The following is an 18,282-nucleotide window of genomic DNA, read 5'->3' as shown; positions in this document are numbered from 1 at the left end:
AGTGGACGAGGTGGAAAAGAAGGAATATGGCATGCTTGCCTTTATTGGTCAGGGCATTGAGCATACGAGTGGACAAGTCATGTCGCAGCAATGTGAAACTTTAATTAGGCCACACTTGGATTATGGTGTGCAATTCTAGATGTCACACTATAGGAAGGATGTAGAGGCTTGGGAGAGGGTGCAAAAGGGGCTTACCATGATGTTGTCTAAATTGGAGTGTATTAGTTAAAAGGAGTGTTATGAAATTGAAGGCGTGTATTGTACCTTTGAGAGAGAGAGTGAATGCTGTTCTAAACTGAGAGATTACAAGCACCCGTGTATATGACTAGATGGCAGTCCCAGATTGTACTGGAAAATTGAAAATATGTAACATTTGGCTGTGAAATGGATACCTGAGTTTTAGTTACTGTTTTGACAACAATTTGAATTTAACCAGTTTAAATTATGCCCCAAGATACTAAAACCGAATCAAGTTTGAATTTATTGTTTCGCCAACATCAAACCAATGAGACAATCTGATGGTGGGGGTGTGTAAAATGTGGACATTTTGAAAATTGATCAGACAGCAACTGCTGTCGAGACAGAATCACATGGAGAGCTAACATCTTACTCTCCAAGAAATTAGGAAACACATTCTATCAAAGTTACCTTTTCATATGAGACATATTCACAGTAAAAAGAAAGACGATGCCACTGGGAGATCTTCAGCCAGAAGAAGAAAGACACAGAAGATGATAGCAGTTGTGTGGTTTTGAAATTAAGTTCACCTAATTTTAATAAGTGTCTCATTGGAACAGTGTATTGTTAGAGTTGGAGGCAAATAATAAGTAGGTAAAAGAAAGGGAGGCTTAGAATTGTTAATAGTTGTTTAATGTTCCCTTTTCGAGTTAAAAAATAAATTGATGTTATTTTCTTTAAATCGTGCAATTTATGAGTCCTCTGTCACTCATATTTTAACAGACGACGAGGTGAGGTGAGCTTTTCTGGGTGTTTGGTTTAATTAACAGAGAGATTCACTGCTGTGTCGTAACAAGAGGTGGACAAAGCTGGAGACTGAGGGGTGACCTGGTAGACTAACATAAAACTATGAAACACATGATAGGGTGGATAGTCAGAGTCTTTTTCCCAATGTGGAAATGTCAAATACTAGGGGACAAAGGTTTAAGCTGAGAGGGGGAATACTTAATGTAGATGTGTAAATTTGTCTTTAGTTTTAAACACAGGAGGTGATAGGTACCTGGAGCACGCTGCCAGTGGAGGTGGTAGAAGCAGATATGGAGAAAGGTTTAGGTGCATTTACACAGACAGAAATGTCTTAAAGGAGGAGAGTGAGGTTGAAAGACAAAGATATATAGGGAGAGAACTGCACAGCCAAGGTGACTAAAGGTATGGACACCAATGGTGAAACAATTAAAATCAAGGATACTTAGGAAGCTAGAATTATGGACGAAGTTCATAGGTCTCAGAGGTTTGTGGGCTGAAGGAAAATCCAGAGATTAGGAGCAATAATGTCTTGCAAGGATTAATGCTACATATATAAATCTTCAAATTCTCAGCAATATTACTGTCACCCATTAAAAGTTTATTTATGCTGAACTGAAAAACATGAGTGAATGCCTCACTGTTCCAACTTCCTTTACTGATTTTATAGAATCAATTCAATACTGACTCTAATAAGATTGGATAACTTGTCCCAGTGAGTGTTTCTACTTACTACAGGTATCCTGCGGTTTGTTGGCCGTTATCAATGCCTCCTGATGTTCCTCCTTAAATAGTTGGTTCCAGGGAATAGAGTTGACATAGCAGAGGTTCAGGTTTTGGTGAATGAATACCATCCCATTACTAATTTCTTTCAGAGAGCGCAAACCCATGGACTGTATCTGGAGATTCTGCACCAACAATGCATAAGCACCTCTGTAACCAGACAGGAAGCCAAATCAAAATTTAAAACCATTACAAACTGCGTCCTAATTACATCAACATTTTAAAACATATACTCATCGGTATAAGTGCAGCATAGAACATAGAACATAGAACAATACAGCACAGAACAGGCCCTTCGGCCCACGATGTTGTGCCGAACTTCTAACCTAGATTAAGTACCCATCCATGTACCTATCCAAATGCCGCTTAAAGGTCGCCAATGATTCCGACTCTACCACTCCACGGGCAGCGCATTCCATGCCCCCACCACTCTCTGGGTAAAGAACCCACCCCTGACATCTCCCCTATACCTTCCACCCTTCACCTTAAATTTATGTCCCCTTGTAACACTCTGTTGTACCCGGGGAAAAAGTTTCTGACTGTCTACTCTATCTATTCCTCTGATCATCTTATAAACCTCCATCAAGTCACCCCTCATCCTTCGCCGTTCTAACGAGAAAAGGCCGAGAACTCTCAACCTATCCTCGTACGACTTCCTCTCCATTCCAGGCAACATCCTGGTAAATCTTCTCTGCACCCTCTCCAAAGCTTCCACATCTTTCCTAAAGTGAGGCGACCAGAACTGCACACAGTACTCCAACTGTGGCCTAACCAAAGTCCTGTACAGCTGCAACATCACTTCACGACTCTTGAATTCAATCCCTCTGCTAATGAACGATAATACTCCATAGGCCTTCTTATAAACTCTATCCACCTGAGTGGCAACCTTCAAAGATCTATGTACATAGACCCCAAGATCCCTCTGTTCCTCCACCTGACTAAGAACCCTACCATTAACCCTGTATTCCGCATTCTTATTTGTTCTTCCAAAATGGACAACCTCACACTTGGCAGGGTTGAATTCCATCTGCCACTCCTCAGCCCAGCTCTGCATCATATCTAAGTCCCTCTGCAGCCGACAACAGCCCTCCTCACTGTCCACAACTAGACCTATCTTCGTATCATCTGCAAATTTACTGACCCACCCTTCGACTCCCTCATCTAAGTCATTAATAAAAATTACAAACAGCAGAGGACCCAGAACTGATCCCTGCGGAACTCCACTTGTAACTGGGCTCCAGGCTGAATATTTACCATCTACCACCACTCTCTGCCTTCGACCGGTTAGCCAGTTTTCTATCCAATTGGCCAAATTTCCCTCTATCCCATGCCTCCTGACTTTCCGCATAAGCCTACCATGGGGAACCTTATCAAATGCCTTACTAAAATCCATGTACACTACATCCACTGCTCTACCCTCATCCACATGCTTGGTCACCTCTTCGAAGAATTCAATAAGACTTGTAAGGCAAGACCTACCCTTCACAAATCCGTGCTGGCTGTCCTTAATCAAGCAGTGTCTTTCCAGATACTCATAAATCCTATCCCTCAGTACCCTTTCCATTACTTTGCCTACCACAGAAGTAAGACTAACAGGCCTGTAATTCCCGGGGTTATCCCTATTCCCTTTTTTGAACAGGGGCACAACATTCGCTACTCTCCAGTCCCCTGGTACCACCCCCGTTGCCAGTGAAGACGAGAAGATCATTGCCAACGGTACTGCAATTTCCTCTCTTGCTTCCCACATAATCCTAGGATATATCCCGTCAGGCCCGGGGGACTTGTCTATCCTCAAGTTGTTCAAAATGTCCAACACATCTTCCTTCCTAACAGGTATCTCTTCTAGCTTACCAGTCCATTTCACACTCTCCTCTTCTACAATACGGTCCCTCTCGTTCGTAAATACTGAAGAGAAGTACTTGTTCAAGACCTCTCCTATCTCTTCCGACTCAATACACAGTCTCCCACTACTGTCCTTGATTGGACCTACCCTCGTTCTCGTCATTCTCAGGTTTCTCACATATGCATAAAATGCCTTGGGGTTATCTTTGATCCTATCCGCCAACGATTTTTCATGCCCTCTCTTAGCTCTCCTAATCCCTTTCTTCAGGTCCCTTCTGGCTATCCTGTATCCCTCCACTGCTCTGTCTGAATCCTGTTTCCTCAACCTTATGTAAGCCTCCTTCTTCCTCTTTACCAGACATTCAACCTCTCTCGTCAACCAAGGCTCCCTCACACGACCATTTCTTTCCTGCCTGATAGGTACATACATATCATGGACACGTCGTATCTGCTCTTTGAAAAAGTTCCACATTTCCACCACATCCTTCCCTGACAGCCTATGCTCCTAACGTATGCTCCTCAAATCCTGCCTTACAGCATCGTAATTTCCCTTCCCCCAATTATAAAATCTACCTTGTTGTGCGCACCTATCTCTCTCCATAACCAAGGTGAAAGTCACAGAATTGTGGTCACTATCACCAAAATGTTCACCCACTAACAAGCCCACCACTTGTCCCGGTTCATTACCGAGTACCAAATCCAATATGGCCTCCCCTCTGGTTGGACAATCTACATACTGCGTTAGAAAAGCTTCCTGGACACACTGCACAAACACCGCCCCATCCAATCTACTTGATCTAAAGAGCTTCCAATCAATATTTGGGAAGTTGAAGTCGCCCATGACTACGACCCTGTGGCTTCTGCACCTTTCCAAAATCTGTTTCCCAATCTGTTTCTCCACATCTCTGCTGCTATTGGGGGGCCTATAGTAAACACCCAAAGGTGACTGCACCTTTCCTATTTCTGACTTCAGCCCATACTACCTCCAGAGGCAGATCCCCCTCAAACTTCCTTTCTGCAGCTGTTATACCATTTCTAATTAGCAATGCCACCCCCCCCTCCTTTTTTCCCACCCTCCCTAATCTTACTGAAACACCTGTAACCAGGAACCTCCAACAGCCATTCCTGTCCCTCCTCTATCCACGTTTCTGTGATGGCCACAACATCGTAGTCCCAGGTACCGATCCACGCCTTAAGTTCACCCACCTTATTTCTGATACTCCTTGCGTTGAAGTATACGCACTTGAGCCCATCTCTGTGTCCGCAAGTAGTCCCTGTCAGTGCTACCTTCTCCACAGCCTCCCTACAGTCTTGGGCATCCTGACACACAGCTAGCTTACTTGCTGGACTACAAGTCCGGATCCCATCCCCCTGCCAAATTAGTTTAAACCCCCCCGAAGAGTGCTAGCAAACCTACCCCCCAGGATATTGGTGCCCTTCTGGTTCAGGTGCAACCCGTCCTGTTTGTACAGGTCCCACCTTCCCCAGAATGCAGTCCAATTGTCCAAATATCTGAAGCCCTCCCTCCTACACCAGCCTTGCAGCCACGTGTTCAACTGCACTCTCTCCCTATTATTGCAAATGTCAAATAAGGTACATAAGAATAGCTATTAACAATCGGGGCTTCTGCACACAATAGTCTGTGTGAGCACCGCAAAGGGCATGGCTCCATGTCATGCATATGTTTGGCCTTCAAGTGGATGGAGCATGAACGACAGCAGTGAAGAGAGAAAAAGAAAAAAAGGAGATGGGCCACATGCAATGATTGGTCAAAGTGAATCTCACCTGTATAACAATCGCCCTCGGATGACAGCAAGATTCTCGAATACATTGAGGTCAGTAAAATTCTGTGGCCATTCCTCAATATATAAATACCCTGCAGAGTCAGAGCAATTGCATTAAAACACATCAAAGGCACAGCACATTGCATGGTCCAGGTTCAGGGAGCAGGTAGACCAATTTGTAAAAGCATGGTTCAGGACAGCATTTTTAACAAGTCATTCATGGAATATGGGCATCCCTGACTAGGTCAGCATTTGCCACAGGGCAGTTAAGGATCAACTCTACATTGTTGTGGGTCTAAAGTCACACGTAGACCAAACCAGGGAAGGACAGTACTATCGTTACCTAATGGACATGAAATAGTTCTGGGGTTAGTATTGAGATTTGAAAGTTTTGGCTTTATTCAATGTGGCTGAGACATTGAAGAGTGATCACATCAGAAGTTTTGAATGAAATGGAGTTCCTTTCACAGGCTGGTGAAAGGCAACAAGGATACCACCTTGAGTTTAGAACAAATGGTCACACCTGCACACTGCGTTCAATTCTGAATGTCACACTTTCGAAAAGCTGTCAAGGCCTTGAGAGATTGCAGAAAAGGTTTAAAGGAATGGCGACAAGGTAGCAATTATATGCAGAGACTGGAGAAGTTCAGATTGTTCTTCTTCAAAGAAAAAGAGGGAATTTATTGCAACCATTTGAAATCACTAATAGTCTCAATAAAATAAATGAGGAGAAACAGATTCCCAGTGGCTGACAGTGAGTAACCAGAGGATACAGATTACATCCTTCCTAAAGTGTGACATTCAGAATTGAACACTGTACTATAGAGGACACAAAAGTCAATGTTGATTTCAGTAATTAAACAAGAATCAGAGGAGAAGTGGAAAAATATTATTTTAACATAGCAAGTTATATGACCTAGATTATGCTAAATAGATAAAGGAAAGATACAAATTCAACAATAAATTTCAAAAGGGAATAAGGCACATTCTTGAAGTGTAAATAAAATTTGCAGTGGTATGGAGAAAGAACAAGATTGATTGGATAGCTCTTTCAAAAACCAACATGAGCACATTGGGCCAAATGGCTTCCTTCCATAAATCTGCAAAAATGAGTAAAGAAGACTACATTCTTGCAGAACATGGCGGTATTTTCACACAGGGTTGCTGCTTTGAGTTAATCACAGCCTTTCAGGGAACAATTTGAGAAATAAATAGCCCATACCAGTGATTTCTGTCAAAGGAGCAAAGACCTGAAGCTTTCTTGGATCCAGGGGTGGAGTCTTTGTAGTTGGGTCACTGAAAAAGCAAAAAAGACTGAGTCTATTAGTACAGTGATCTGCCCCACTGCACAACAATGAAATATTTTGCCTCCTCTGTGGACCTTCCTTCCCATGAAGCATCTGCAAGGGGTCTACTTCATATTTAAATCCAATAGTGGGTGCCAGCAGAAAATTAGACAGAGCCAAATCCTATCCTGCCTTCACTAATCTGTTATATAGAACATAGAACAATACAGCACAGAACAGGCCCTTCGGCCCACGATGCTGTGCCAAACATTTGTCCTAGCTTAAGCACCCATCCATGTACCTATCCAATTGCCGCTTAAAGGTCACCAAAGATTCTGACTCTACCACTCCCACAGGCAGTGCATTCCATGCCCCCACCACTCTCTGGGTAAAGAACCCACCCCTGACATCTCCCCTATACCTTCCACCCTTCACCTTAAATTTATGTCCCCTTGTAACACTCTGTTGTACCCGGGGAAAACGTTTCTGACTGTCTACTCTATCTATTCCTCTGATCATCTTATAAACCTCTATCAAGTCACCCCTCATCCTTTGCCATTCCAACGAGAAAAAGCCTGGCACTCTCAACCTATTCTCCATTCCAGGCAACATCCTGGTAAATCTTCTCTGCACCCTCTCCAAAGCTTCCACATCTTTCCTAAAGTGAGGCGACCAGAACTGCACACAGTACTCCAAATGTGGCCTAACCAAAGTCCTGTACAGTTGCACCATCACTTCACGACTCTTGAATTCAATCCCTCTGCTAATGAACGCTAATACACCATAGGCCTTCTTACAAGCTCTATCCACCTGAGTGGCAACTTTCAAAGATCTATGAACATAGACCCCAAGATCCCTCTGTTCCTCCACCTCACTAAGAACCCTACCGTTAACCTTGTATTCCGCATTCTTATTTGTCTTTCCAAAATGGACAACCTCACACTTGGCAGGGTTGAACTCCTGAAGAAGGGCTTATGCCCGAAACGTCGATTCTCCTGTTCCCTGGATGCTGCCTGACCTGCTGCGCTTTTCCAGCAACACATTTTCAGCTCTGATCTCCAGCATCTGCAGACCTCACTTTCTCCTCAGGGTTGAACTCCATCTGCCACTCCTCAGCCCAGCTCTGCATCATATCTAAGTCCCTCTGCAGCCGACAACAGCCCTCCTCACTATCCATAACTCCACCAATCTTCGTATCATCTGCAAATTTACTGACCCACCCTTCGACTCCCTCATCCAAGTCATTAATAAAAATTACAAACAGCAGAGGACCCAGAACTCTTCCCTGCGGAACTCCACTTGTAACTGGGCTCCAGGCTGAATATTTGCCATCTACCACCACTCTCTGACTTCGACCGGTTAGCCAGTTTTCATTCCAATTGGCCAAATTTCCCTCTATCCCATGCCTCCTGACTTTCCGCATAAGCCTACCATGGGGAACCTTATCAAATGCCTTACTAAAATCCATGTATACTACATCCACTGCTCTACCCTCGTCCACATGCTTGGTCACTTCCTCAAAGAATTCAATAAGACTTGTAAGGCAAGACCTACCCTTCACAAATCCGTGCTGGCTGTCCCTAATCAAGCAGTGTTTTTCCAGATACTCATAAATCCTATCCCTCAGTACCCTTTCCATTACCGAAGTAAGACTATATAAGGCACATTTATTGTTATCATTGCAGAGATTAGAGTGGACATTTGGTGCACTGACAGTGACATCCGAAGCACCTCTTCCAGCCAGACTTGAAGCTGGGAGTCAGTCCTGATGGGTGGTTCCTGGTCTCTTTCAGAGAGAGTGTGCAAATTGTATGAAGCCAAGTGTGGGAGGAGATTAGAAGTTACATTTTCAGATGGCCTTGGTACACACTGGTAAATCACAGTGGAAAATATTTTCTGCTGCACGTTTAGTTTAACTCAAATTATGCAGGCTCTGGAAGATTCACGAGAATGGTCCCAGGAATGAAAAGCTTATCATGCAAGGAACATTTGAGAACTCTGGGCATATACTTGATAGAGTTTAGAAGGATGAGAGGGGATTTAATTGAAACATACAGAATACTGAATGGCCTGGACAGAATAGGTGTTGGGAAGATGTTTCCATTGGTCAGAGAGATTAGGACCTGAGGGCACAGCCTTAGAGTAAAGGGAAAACCTTTTAGAATAGAGATAAGGAGAAACTTCTTCAGCTAGACAGTGGTGAATCTATGGAATTCATTGCCAAAGAAGGCTGTGGAGGCCAGGTCATTAAGTATATTTAAGATAGAGATAGATAGGTTCTTGAGTATTAAGGGGATCCACGCGGGACAAAGGAGTTGAGAAAATTATCAGCCATGATTGAATGACGGAGCAGACTCAAAAGGCTGAATGGCCTAATTTCTGCTCCTCTGTCTTATGGTCTAAGATCTACCCTAGAAATGGACAGTGTGTCCAAGCAGCTTGTTATCAAGGGAGCAGGGTGGAATCAGAGGAAGGATCAGGGGTGACAATGGGAAACACTCACCCATAGAAAGTCTTATTAAGAAAAATCAAGCTTCCAAAGATCTTGGTGCAGCCAGTGAAGGAATCGATGTTGTTCGAGTTCACAGCCCGCACTCCCTTCCAGCTGTTTACACCCAAACCATTACACACTACAAGGCAAGACAACTTAGTGAAAAATATGAAAAGAGTAACCAGTACCAAACAACTTCAAACACAGAACATATTTGTTTTATCTAGAAAAATCCAAGTCATTAACTCAAAAGAGAGCTTATTCATACAACTGTTAAACTGATTCTAGTACACAGCCAGCCAATTGGAGATTGCAACAGAAATCAGGTTTCTTCTCTGACTTTCTAGTTTCTCAATAAAGCGGAGTGATCATTCCCAATCTGACTCTGCATATTGACTGTAGGGTAGAATGCAAACCCCATATCTCAGATTCATCTTCAGCAGACTGTCATTAAACTTGGGTCCACTTCACACATGTCACTAACAAGATCAGAGTCACTGTCCTTAGATTCAACCACACCTAGCAGAAATGGGTAAACCATGAGGACTATCTCACCAATCCCATCCAAACAGAAACTGTTAACTGCTCGCCTCAGCAAATGTGATACTGACCTTTGGGACAGGGGGGACTACACCCCTCACATTTCTGTTCACCTCCTCTGTTCACTTCCCTGGTGTTGTTTGGACAGTTCAGAGTGCACGAGCCCACATTGGTCGCTAAGTAATTATCTGTGAGTGAACATGAACAGCAAAATGTTGCCAGGAAGATAGGGAAAAGAGAGGGAAGAGGAGATATATTACAACAGGATCAAAGATAAATTTGAGAGGAATAAAGAAGGAATTAAAAACTTAAAATTAAAGTATTAATAAAGTAGGAAAGTTGCAACAGGAACTTACGTGGGCACTTTTTGACACAGCTGGCTCCAAAGATGTATTTCCCATCAGGATTGCGCTCCAGATGGTATTTATGAGATGTGTAGATGTAGAGAGGTGGACAGTCCCCCCGACATGTTCCACCATTGCTGAAATAGTGACAGGCCTGGAAGAGAAGAACAGAATCAGATTAGCTGCACACCTGAAACACTCTAACCCAAGACCTGGAGCTAGTGCTGTGCAAAGCACCCAGGACAGGGTCACAGGGTTAAAGAGACAGGAATTATCCAGAAAGTTATGTTATTAACTTACTGCACACAACTCCCCCTTCTGAGGCAAAGCCTATGGTATAGCAGAGACCAAGACTGAGCCATCTGGAAGACAAGAGCTCCACCTCTGATGTTCACAAGAATATCCCTTGGGGCCTCTCTGCAGGCGACCCCCACCCACCCATCCATCCAACACTACCCACCTCCTCTTCACCATAATTATTTGTGAGCATACAAAACACTGTTAAACGGATGAAATACCCTTTTTTTCTGGGATAAAAATGGTTGTGGACAGGAAATGGAAGCTCATATTGTGAGCTATCAAACTGTTAATCAGTCTGTGGATGCTTACACAGCTCCTCCAGGGAAGAAAGTGATGCTATGAAAACACCATACCTCTCATTGAGACATATGAGATGCTTAAGAGACTCTATTGCTGGAACAGCACAGCAGGTCAGGCAGCATCAAGGGAACAGGAGATTCGACGTTTCGGGCACAGGCCCTTCTCCATTCCTGAAGAAGGGCCTGTGCCCGAAACGTCGAATCTCCTGTTCCCTGGATGCTGCCTGACCTGCTGTGCTGTTCCAGCAATAAAGTTTCAACTTTGATCTCCAGCATCTGCAGACCTCACTTTCTCCTCCATGCTTAAGAGACTCGACAGGGTAAATGCTGAGAGGATGTTTCCCCCTCATGGTAGAGTCTAGGACCAGAAGGCATAGTGTCATGATAAAGGGATGCAAATTTAAGACAGAAATGAAGAAGAATTTCTTCTCTTAGAGGGTTGTGTCTCTTTGGAACTCCTGGTCACAGAAAGCTATGGGGGCAGAGTATGTATATTTCAGAGTGAAATAGATAGACTCTTGATCAGTACAGGAATCAGAGTTAGGGGAAAGGGCAAGAAAGGGGATGTGAGGAATGGCAAATCAGCCAAGATCCTATTGAATGATACAGCAGGCTGAAAGGGCCAAAAGACCTACTCCTGCTTCTTACAGTGCCCTGGAAGAATCCAAACTTCTGCTTAATTTTATCTACTGTTAATAAATATGATCTCTGGGTGTGCACTTACCAGGCAGTCAGTGTCTTTCGGTCCAGTGCAGCCTGCGGCACACTGGCTGTGGCAGCAATCAGTTGGGTCTCGTCCTTTACATCGAGACAGACACTCAGGAGCACAAATCTTCCGAGTCACTGAAACACAGAAATGTTAAGTCTGCAAGGCACCAACCATGTTAAAGAAGCAAATTCAAAATGAACTCTACAAACAGACTTAGGCACAAATGCATAACAGGGCCAAATGCATAACCATAAATGGGTATCTCACCAGTTCCCCCTTCCACATCAACCCCAGCAACATTAGCAAACCCAATCCTGGGAGAAATGTCTTTCTCCACCCTGGAATTTCGCATCAATAATCTCTATAAGAAGGTCAACAATAGCCATTCACACAGTCAATTTGAAGTTGGAACATATCGAAAATTACTGGACCACAAAGTGCTAAAGAAACCAGAATTGTAATGTGATAGGTATAGAAACAATCCACTGGACAGTCACTCACATATCTGGCAATATTCAGGACCTGAGCCCCAGCATGATCCTGACTCACAGTAGCTACAGTTAACACCTGAGGGAGAAAGATAGACAGAGATAGCATTAAATAACAATGAGACAGTGATCATAGTACCCATAGCCCTAAGTAATAGCTCCAACATCAAATACATTCGTTAGGGAGATGTGAATTCTCTCCATTTCACCAGATATACTCACATTCTACTGTCCGGTTAAAGTCCACTGATCCTACAAAAGGATACATGTTGTTCTTGTCCTGAATATCATCCCATTGGATGGTCTCTTGGTAACAGAGCCAGGGATTATCACTGATCCGAATATTCCCCACCAGGATTTCTGTCAAACACACACTTATATTATCAATTGTTCCATAGGATTACCCTAACTCCCCCTACCTTTTGGTGAAGTGCAAAACATAAGTCACTAAGTTCAGCAAAATTGCTAGTTGCGCAGACTGTCTTTCCTGCATACTTCAGGTGAGAATATTTTCAGCATTTTATACCCATTCCAATGTGTCTTTGAGGAGATGATAACAAGCAATATATGACAGAGGGTTTGTCCACCCATTTCAGAAAATGGGAATATGTTCAGACTTAAGCACTATAAGGCTAATTCAGTTTACAAATCCATGGCCAGCACTCTTCCAAATTTCAGTTCCCAGTCCCACACATCCCTGCACCCTCCTCTCAATTCTGAGATCAAAGGTGCCATGAACCAGCCTCATGGTCCCAGTCAGAGTCAGGCTCAAAGGGAACCTCCGTTTGAATTGTGAACCAATCAATGAGTTGGTTCTGCAACCTCATCAGGGTTGGCTTCATGACACACTCAAGACAGTGGAATTTATAAAAGATTCACTGCACTCTGTCTTATTTGAATCACTTACTCAGTATCTCAATACTATGGTAACCTCGGCAATCTTGGTCTCCTAAACTTTGTCAGGATCTAATCACAGTTTCTTTGCCTCCTTTCCTCCTCCTTTCAGTTTGTTGATCTACTGCTGCCAGCAGACCCTGTTGGATTTTTTCACCGTTTTTTATTCTAGCTTTGTTATTCACAAGTGAAACATCTAACTCATGTGAAAAGAACCCTTGCCAGGTTGACAGAATGGAAATCCCCAACTGAGAATAAAATTATAACTCAAAGTTCCACCCAGCATTTCTTCCAAGATACAGAAGAGTTTTTTTTTCCAAAATTCACTTATGGGACATGGGGATTGCTGGTCAGGCCAGCATTTATTACCAGTCCCTAGTTGCCTTTGAAAAGGTGTTGGTGAGCTGCCTTCATGAATTGCTACAGTCTGTGCGCTGTAGGTAGGTCCAAAACGTCTTAAGGATTTCCAGGATTCTCACCCAGGGACACTGAAGGAATGTTGAATTGCTGCAAATGCACCAGTCTTATCAGGGTGCTGGGTTCTCCCATCCTTGGGAATGGGGTTATTAATGGAGCCTCCTCCTCCCGTGAAGTGCTGAACTGTTTACCACCATTCACAATTGGATATGGCAGAACTTCCAACCTTTGATCTAATCCATTAGTTGTGGGATTGTTTAGCTCTAATCTATCACTTGCTGCTTGGCATGCAAGTCACACTGTTTGGTAGCTTCATCAGTTGACACCAAGTTACTTCTAGGTACTGGTCCTGGCATGCCCTCCAGTCAAAGGGCAGTCTCATCCCCATTGTTCAATCAAGGTCAAGGTCGGTAGGGTTGACTGAACTGGGCCCAAATCCCCCTGATTGAGGCTTAGCCTGGGAATGGTATGAAGCTGCTGTTGGTTCATGGCTCGTCAGTATGATGTCTTCAGAGTCAAGTCGCTTGCGAATGCAGCCCAAAGTTGGTGGTAAACTCCTTTTAAGGCTAAATGTTAGCACGAGACTGATAGTCAGCAAGTACCATAAGGGAAAGTTTAAAAGAACTTTGAAAAGAAGACTGTTATGCATTCCGTAAATTCCTGGGATAGCTCAGCCCATTTTCTGATCATTACTGGCACAGACAAGAAAGCTTCTGAAATCTGTTCTTGAGTTATTTGGGGATTGCTGACTTGCTATAAATCAACTCTTCTATTATGGATCCCAAATCTGGGTCGTTGTCAGAACTGGGGCAGTAGGGATTAGTTTACAGAACCAAGAGAGTGAAGAACTGAAGCCAACAGATTGTACAAAGACTCTGACCTGTCAGACTTTTCATACGAAGTTCTCGGAGACCGGCACCAGTCGAGTTAAAATTAGACAGGACGGCCAGTGCAAACTGACCCTCATACAACTGGCTTCCTCGTATGATGCGTAGATTTTCTAGAGGAATGTAGTCGACTGCATTGTGTGCTATTAAAACATAACCTTGGACTTCTTGAATATTCTGCACAAAACAAAAAAGCAAAAAATTAAATAGCTGGAACTTGTAACAAGTAGAGAGTTCATCAATAGACAGACCCCATCACGATTAGAGAGTTTAGGAGTTGCATATCAAGACAGCAGAAAAGCCAGGATTCTACACCTGTTCTACACGGATCGCTGCCTTGACTCCGGAGTACAATTCAGTGCTTCCTGCTTATCTTTGCCCTTGATCAGAAACCCAGCAATTCCACCAAAAGCATGATTGATTCACTGTCTTGGTCACTTTAGTAGACCATGAATAAAAAAAGGAAATCCCACACTTGGAAGGAGTGAGCCTGAGTCCCAAAGTGTAAAGCCCTGTCCTGAATGAGAGGAAATTCTGGGGAGGAGGTGTGCTACATCCCAAATAGGAGCAAGCTTCAAGGAGCAGGAACGGAGCCACATTGAAATGAGCCATGGCCCACCCTAATTCTTTGCTGAGTTGTCCTCAGTTAGTCAACACAATATGTCGTCAAGTGCCTTTGATCTACAGGAAAGGGAAATAAACCAGCTCATGCTAAATCTAGTGACTGCAGTGAAGAATTGCTAATAAAGACAGAAGTGTCAGGGTAAAGGTATGGAATTAACACATTGGAAAATCCAAGACAGTGGGAATACAGACTTGGACTGGACCCAGTAACTATGAACTGATTTACTTTTTTCCCCAAACAAAGAAACCTGCATACACTCTTATTTCTAAGTTACCTGTAGAAAGGATAGGTTGAGGTTCCCTGTAAGGTACGTGATCTCTAGGTTGCCCTGGACCTCACGGCAGTTCTCATATTGTTTGCGCAGTGTGTAGTAATGGTTCTCTAAGCTGAACGACAACTCCAATTTCATGTCTGTCCCAGGACAAACTGAAGACAATAGGGAGAGAATAGAGGCATGAATTAGATTAGTGTCAAATCTACTGCACAGCTTTCACTGTGACACTTGTATACCTCTCATCGTAACACGGGTCTACCCACTGATATGCCCTTCCCTATACACTGATGTTTTGACCCTCAGATTGCTGAATTTGCAGCTATCATTATACACAGTCATAGGTTGCTTTTCTCAAAAAAGGCTAGATTTTAACTTGAATTTGGCAGCAGTGCTTCTCACTTACCCTGGGAGATGGAGAGCTGACCTAAGGTGAGGTCTCTGCACAGTAGCACCAGAGGGACAACACCAGCCCAGAAAGTAACTGTTTGAGCAAACATCACAGAAGCTGCAGAGATACTGAAAGTATAGTCTGAGGCAGCAAAACTGGCTTCCTGCTCTCTAGATCCCACTGCTATATCTGCAGTAAACATCATCTCAGGTCAGCCCAGGACAGGAGGTAACCTTCCATACCCAAGCCATTAGTGGACCAACTGGGTTATTCCTTCCTGGATATGGATACAGACAGAAGGAAAGCTCAATGAGACTCCTTCCGCCAGCCTGTCACTGACACCTGATAGACACATTCTATACTTAAAGCATCTGTTGAAAGGACCAATTAATTCCGGTGCATCAGGTGTCCCGAGCCAAAAAGGAGCTCCACACTTCAACCCCAAAGTCAGTGACACTCTCCATCACACAAGGGAGAGTGAGAGCTGACAGCAGACACAACAAATAAGGCAACAGTAAGGATGTGTCAAAAATGAAGGAGCAGCAATGACAGGGTGAAAGAATAGGAGGAAAGGGAACTCCAGGAACTGAAATGTGTTGAATGGCCTACTTCTGGTCCTGCGAGATATGGCCTAATTGTGGGGTATTTATACTCAAATAACAATCTTTTGATCCTGTGAAAAGGATTATAAAAACCTGTACTGCACTTGCAAGCCAGTGTAAGGGAATTGCCAACTCCCCTGACCCAGGGTAATAATACACTGCCCAAAATGTTAATGAATGCTGTGCTGACATTAACAGCCAATTGGAATCCCCATTCCATTGCTGTTCCCACAAAGCCTGTCTGATTATATTACACACTAAATCAGCAGTGCTTTAAAGAGAACCCAACTGCCTCTCCGATCACTTCCTGCTTGTCTAATTCAGCTTCTGCTGACCGACATATAGCGCCCCAAATAAATCACATTTTTTGACAGATCAGAGTTAGGATATTCACTGTGCAACTGTACAGAGTCAGTATTTACTCAGGTGAAGTGTTACTCACTGTGCAACTGTACAGAGTCAGTATTTACTCAGGTGAAGTGTTACTCACTGTGCAACTGGGCAGAGTCAGTGTTTGTTCAACTTGCAGAAGATTCTGGATAGAGAATCACTCATTTGATATTTATCTGATACTTGCAATCTGGGAGTTTAATACAAGTAATGTTAAGATGTTGAGACGAGATCTCCAATTCCCAAATCAGTACTCTGACAACACTAGCTTGGGGTTAATAAAGTCCTGTTAGCCCTAAATGTACAGGTTTGGGGAGGGTGAAGGTTAATTCATCACCAAGGGAATCCATCTCTTCCTCTGGAAACAGCTTCCTTTCTCTGAGTTGGGAGAGTTTGTAACATCTGAACTTAATTGTGACTATCAGTTCAAATCCAACAAGTGCCAGACACATTCCCCACCCTGGTCCAAACACTTGAAATCCAGGATTCAAAAATGTTAGAACAACTGTCCTGTTCACACAATGATACATCAGACAGCATTGATTCATGCCTAACAGACTTTGTTCACATTTGTTCAAGTGCGTTACACATCTGATTCAGACCAGAAGTACCTCAGCTGGTATAGGACTGACCCCAAGGCAACCAGATGAGAAAGGATTTAAATTGAGTACAAGAGGTGGGCGGGGGAGGGGGGGGCAACAAATATGAAGAAAGGTTGCTGCGCAGTTGGAATTCAGTCTGCTCACAATCTACTTCAGCAGCCTGAGTGGTGTGGAGTCAGGCTGGGTCCTCATCACAATCCATTCATCTGAGCTGCCTGCATCTGTGCCCTGACTCTCAGCTCAGGTCACACAAGGCATGACAAATACGTTAGGAATGTGCTAAAAAAGAGAGTTTCCTGCCAAGGTCTGTCGGGTGAGGTGGCTCACTCTCACTATTAGCTCTGCAGCTTTTAAAATTGGCTTGAAAACAGGTAAATCATTGTTTGATAACACCCCCACCAAACTGTGGGCCTGGATTACCATGGTGATGGCATCCGCCTCCATGGTGAATTTACAGGGATGGAGCATGGCAGCTATGATTTCACCCAATAACACATCTCACTGACTCCCCAAAAATATCCTCTCACTTATTCAAGAACACCCAAACATCCTTGCTCCCAGAAAACAACTCTGAAGCCTGCTTCCTCAAATTAACCTTGCCTGTCCAAAAATGTTTCCCAAGCTACCAATGCCACAAAAATATCAGACGCAATATCTGCTCGCAATTCTAATACTGCCCAGAAATAGTTCACCAATCAACCACTGCATTAAATTGAAAATACTTTCTGCCCGTCAAACAGCCAATCACATATTCTCTGGGTTTTGTTTTAAACTGTAACAAAGTCAAAGGAGTCATACAGCACAGAAACAAACCCTTTGACCCAACTTGTCCATACCAACCAGATACCCTAAATTAACCTAGTCCCATTTGCCAGCATTTGGCCCATATTCCTCTAAACCATTCTTATTGATATACCCATCCAGAATCCTTTTAAATGCTGTAATTATACCATCCTCCATGACTTCCTCTAGCAGTGCATTCCATATACACACCACCCTCCATGTGAAAACATTGCCCCTTAGGTCCCTTTTAAATCTTCCTCCTCACACCTCAAACCAAAGCCCTCTAAGTCTTGGACTCTGCTAACTTGGGAAAAAGACCATAGCTATTCACCTTATCCATACCCCTCATGATTTTATAAACTTCTATAAGGTCTCCCCTCAGCCTCTGACACAGCACGGAAAATAGCGCCAGTCTATTCAGCCTCTCTCTATAGCTCAAACCCACCAATCCAGTAATATCCTTGTAAATCCTTTCTGAACCCTTTCAAATTTAACAACAACTTTCCTATAGCAGGGAGACCAGAATTGAAAGCAGTATTCCAAAAGTGGGCTAACGAATATCCTGAACAGCCA

At 43.5% G+C, this 18,282-nt stretch overlaps 1 protein-coding gene across 2 annotated transcripts in view; it reads right to left on the bottom strand.

Moving 5' to 3' along the window:
• erbb2 (erb-b2 receptor tyrosine kinase 2) overlaps positions 1-18,282 on the bottom strand; it is a 70,113-nt gene that overhangs the window by 29,460 nt on the left and 22,371 nt on the right. For both annotated transcript variants that reach the window (XM_087977699.1, XM_087977700.1), the window contains exons 2-12: positions 14,945-15,096; positions 14,039-14,222; positions 12,070-12,207; positions 11,861-11,926; positions 11,375-11,493; positions 10,064-10,205; positions 9,779-9,895; positions 9,180-9,306; positions 6,613-6,686; positions 5,392-5,482; positions 1,715-1,914 (exon numbers count right to left, since the gene is read on the bottom strand). In XM_087977699.1, coding sequence (XP_087833825.1) covers positions 1,715-1,914; positions 5,392-5,482; positions 6,613-6,686; positions 9,180-9,306; positions 9,779-9,895; positions 10,064-10,205; positions 11,375-11,493; positions 11,861-11,926; positions 12,070-12,207; positions 14,039-14,222; positions 14,945-15,096 — 1,410 coding nt within the window. The remainder of the gene's footprint in view (positions 1-1,714; positions 1,915-5,391; positions 5,483-6,612; positions 6,687-9,179; positions 9,307-9,778; positions 9,896-10,063; positions 10,206-11,374; positions 11,494-11,860; positions 11,927-12,069; positions 12,208-14,038; positions 14,223-14,944; positions 15,097-18,282) is intronic.

The sequence above is a fragment of the Chiloscyllium plagiosum genome, unplaced genomic scaffold (genome assembly GCF_037043375.1).
Source record: "Chiloscyllium plagiosum isolate Xiang-an unplaced genomic scaffold, Cpla_swu_hap1 HiC_scaffold_32, whole genome shotgun sequence".
Lineage (NCBI taxonomy): Eukaryota > Metazoa > Chordata > Chondrichthyes > Orectolobiformes > Hemiscylliidae > Chiloscyllium > Chiloscyllium plagiosum.
Note: the sequence above shows the minus strand (reverse complement) of the source record. Positions and strands in the feature narration are given on the sequence as shown.